This window comes from Adiantum capillus-veneris, unplaced genomic scaffold, assembly GCF_014529385.1.
Source record: "Adiantum capillus-veneris isolate H3 unplaced genomic scaffold, ASM1452938v2 Hic_scaffold_665, whole genome shotgun sequence".
NCBI lineage: Eukaryota > Viridiplantae > Streptophyta > Polypodiopsida > Polypodiales > Pteridaceae > Adiantum > Adiantum capillus-veneris.
This window is the reverse complement of record NW_028221696.1, coordinates 35,415-37,662: the sequence shown is the minus strand read 5'-3', so window position 1 is coordinate 37,662 and position 2,248 is coordinate 35,415. Positions and strand designations below refer to the sequence as shown.

General features: G+C 40.2%; 1 protein-coding gene across 1 annotated transcript; it reads left to right on the top strand.

Moving 5' to 3' along the window:
* The first annotated feature begins 775 nt into the window (after positions 1-775).
* Positions 776-2,014, top strand: LOC147416658 (uncharacterized). Its single transcript, XM_086508193.1, has one exon. The coding sequence runs from the start codon at positions 1,088-1,090 to the stop codon at positions 1,823-1,825; it is 738 nt and encodes a 245-aa protein (XP_086364319.1). The 5' UTR covers positions 776-1,087; the 3' UTR covers positions 1,826-2,014.
* The last annotated feature ends 234 nt before the right edge of the window (positions 2,015-2,248 follow it).

Genomic DNA, 2,248 nt, shown 5'->3' with positions numbered 1-2,248 from the left:
TAATTTCTGGCACTATATTTGGCTTGTGCATGGAGAGTTTTTTAGAGATCATGGAATGCACGCATTAATTATCTATGACGATCTCAGTAAGCAATCAGTGGCATATTGATAAATGCCATTATTGCTACGTTGACTACTAGGTCGTGAGGCTTTTTCTGGAGATGTCTTCTATTTACATTTCTGTTTATTGGAAAGAGCCGCCAAAAGGTCAGATAAAACTGGTGCAGGTAGCTTAACCGCTTTACTTGTCATTGAAACATAAGCTGGAGACGTTTTTGCTTATATTCCTACTAATGTCATTTCCATTATAGATGGATAAATCTTCCTGGAAACTGAACTTTTCTATCGCGGAATTCGGCCTGCTATTAACGTAGGATTATTCGTTAGTCGCGTTGGGTCTGCTGCTTAGCTGAAAGCTATGAAAGCCCTTTGTGGCACCTTGAAAATTGGAGCTAGCATATATCGTGAAGTTGCCGCTTTTGCGCAATTTGGGTCAGACCTCGATCCTGCTACTCGGTATTTGCCACATCGCGGCGCTAGACCTACTGAGGTACTTAAACAAGCATAATATTCCCTAATTCCTATCGAATAATAAATTGTAATTATTTTATGTAGCGGTCAATGGGTTCCTGGACTAAATCCCTTTAACGCAGATCACAACATATGAAAAAAACTTCTTGACAACCCATACATAATTTCAAAGATTTGAGAAGAAAATCTTAAGTAAAGAAATAACAAAAGAAATTCATTTACTTTGTTTAAAAAAAGCAGCTGCAAGCTTGAACCTGAACAGAAAACTTGACATAAATGAGTAACTCTACTAAAAAAAGAAATCTTTTGAATAACCTCACCAGAAATCTTTTGAATTTGAATAACCTCACCAGAAATCTCTCCTTTCTTTTGAATAACCTCACCATATATCTCTCCTTTATTTCTAAGAACCTCAACATATATCTCTCCTTTCTTTTTAATAACCTCACCATATATCTCTCCTTTCTTTCGTTGAGAAAGGTATTCTTGTTTGTTGCTCTTTTTTTTAATTTTATTAAATCTAATTGGGCTTGGGTTTGCTGAAACAGCATACTGTATGAATATGGGCGCTAGTAGTTCTTCAATAGTAACTCAAGCGTCTTCACATTCACAGTTTATGCAACTAAAGGAGGAGGATTGCCGTTCAATCTTATTTGAAACTTGGCAAGATTGTGATAAAATACTAAAAACCTGCCAACAAGGCAGATTGCCCAGCGCTGAGAACGGTTATGAATTCGTTTCACAACTGCAGCCTGCGCAAATAAACAATCTAGTAAACTCTATCTCTGCCAAGTTAAACCCCTCCATAGTCAGCGAAGCCACAATGCAGGAATGGGCTCAGATTTCGGTACAGTTTAAGGAGGCAAACTCCCGTCTGTTCACGTCGTTCCATAAGGACCTTATTCCTGGCTTGATGCTCATCTCTGGGGTATCTCTCCCTTTAAGCATGTCCCCGGAAGAGGGCATAGAACTCCTCTTGAAGGTCCCCTTCTCCCAGGAAGTGATAGCGCATTATGCCGCGCAAATAGTCTCCCAGGCGCAACCTTTGATTGACATGTATAAAGCCCTGTTTGAGCTCTTGCCTTCGACTCCAGAAGTAGTTTTTGTTGAGCAAGACATGCCGCCGCTGAATCCAGAAACAGAAATAACTGTTTCGCAGGAGGAGGCGGATAAAATCCAAGCCGTTCATAATAAAGCCAGGGACGCTGTCCAGATTTTCGTTAAGTTCCATAGGCTTAGAAGCCGGATTCGTAAAGGGACTGCCTTTAAACTTAAACGTAGACGTCGTGGTTAAAAAACCGTCTCACGGGCAGAGCGGACACCCTGGGGAGGGTAAAAACCACAGCTGACGACTGAATCCGAATATTACGGATTACATATATCAAGTAATTACTTTCTTTTAGGGAAGGGATGGTTAAATTATTCGGTAACCAACCGAGAGATCATCAACGACAAAGATTGACTTTTTTGTCTTTTAATTGAGTTAATTTTCTTTAATTACGTAAACTCATTTTGAAATAACGCAAAAAACATTTCCAGGGTTGGGCTTTCCTTGACCCAACCCCCCACCGATAGCTCAATTGGATAGAGTCCCTGGCTTCGAACCAGGTAGTTAGGGGTTCGAGTCCTCTTCAGTGCAACATCGTTTCATTTCGGGCTTCGATAAAGCTATATACCACTAACTCTCACTCTTATTGAGAAGAAAGCTTTCACAACT

Coding starts and splice junctions, on each gene's coding strand:
- LOC147416658 (XM_086508193.1), top strand. CDS start 1,088: ATGAATATGGGCGCTAGTAGTTCTTCAATAGTAACTCAAGCGTCTTCA.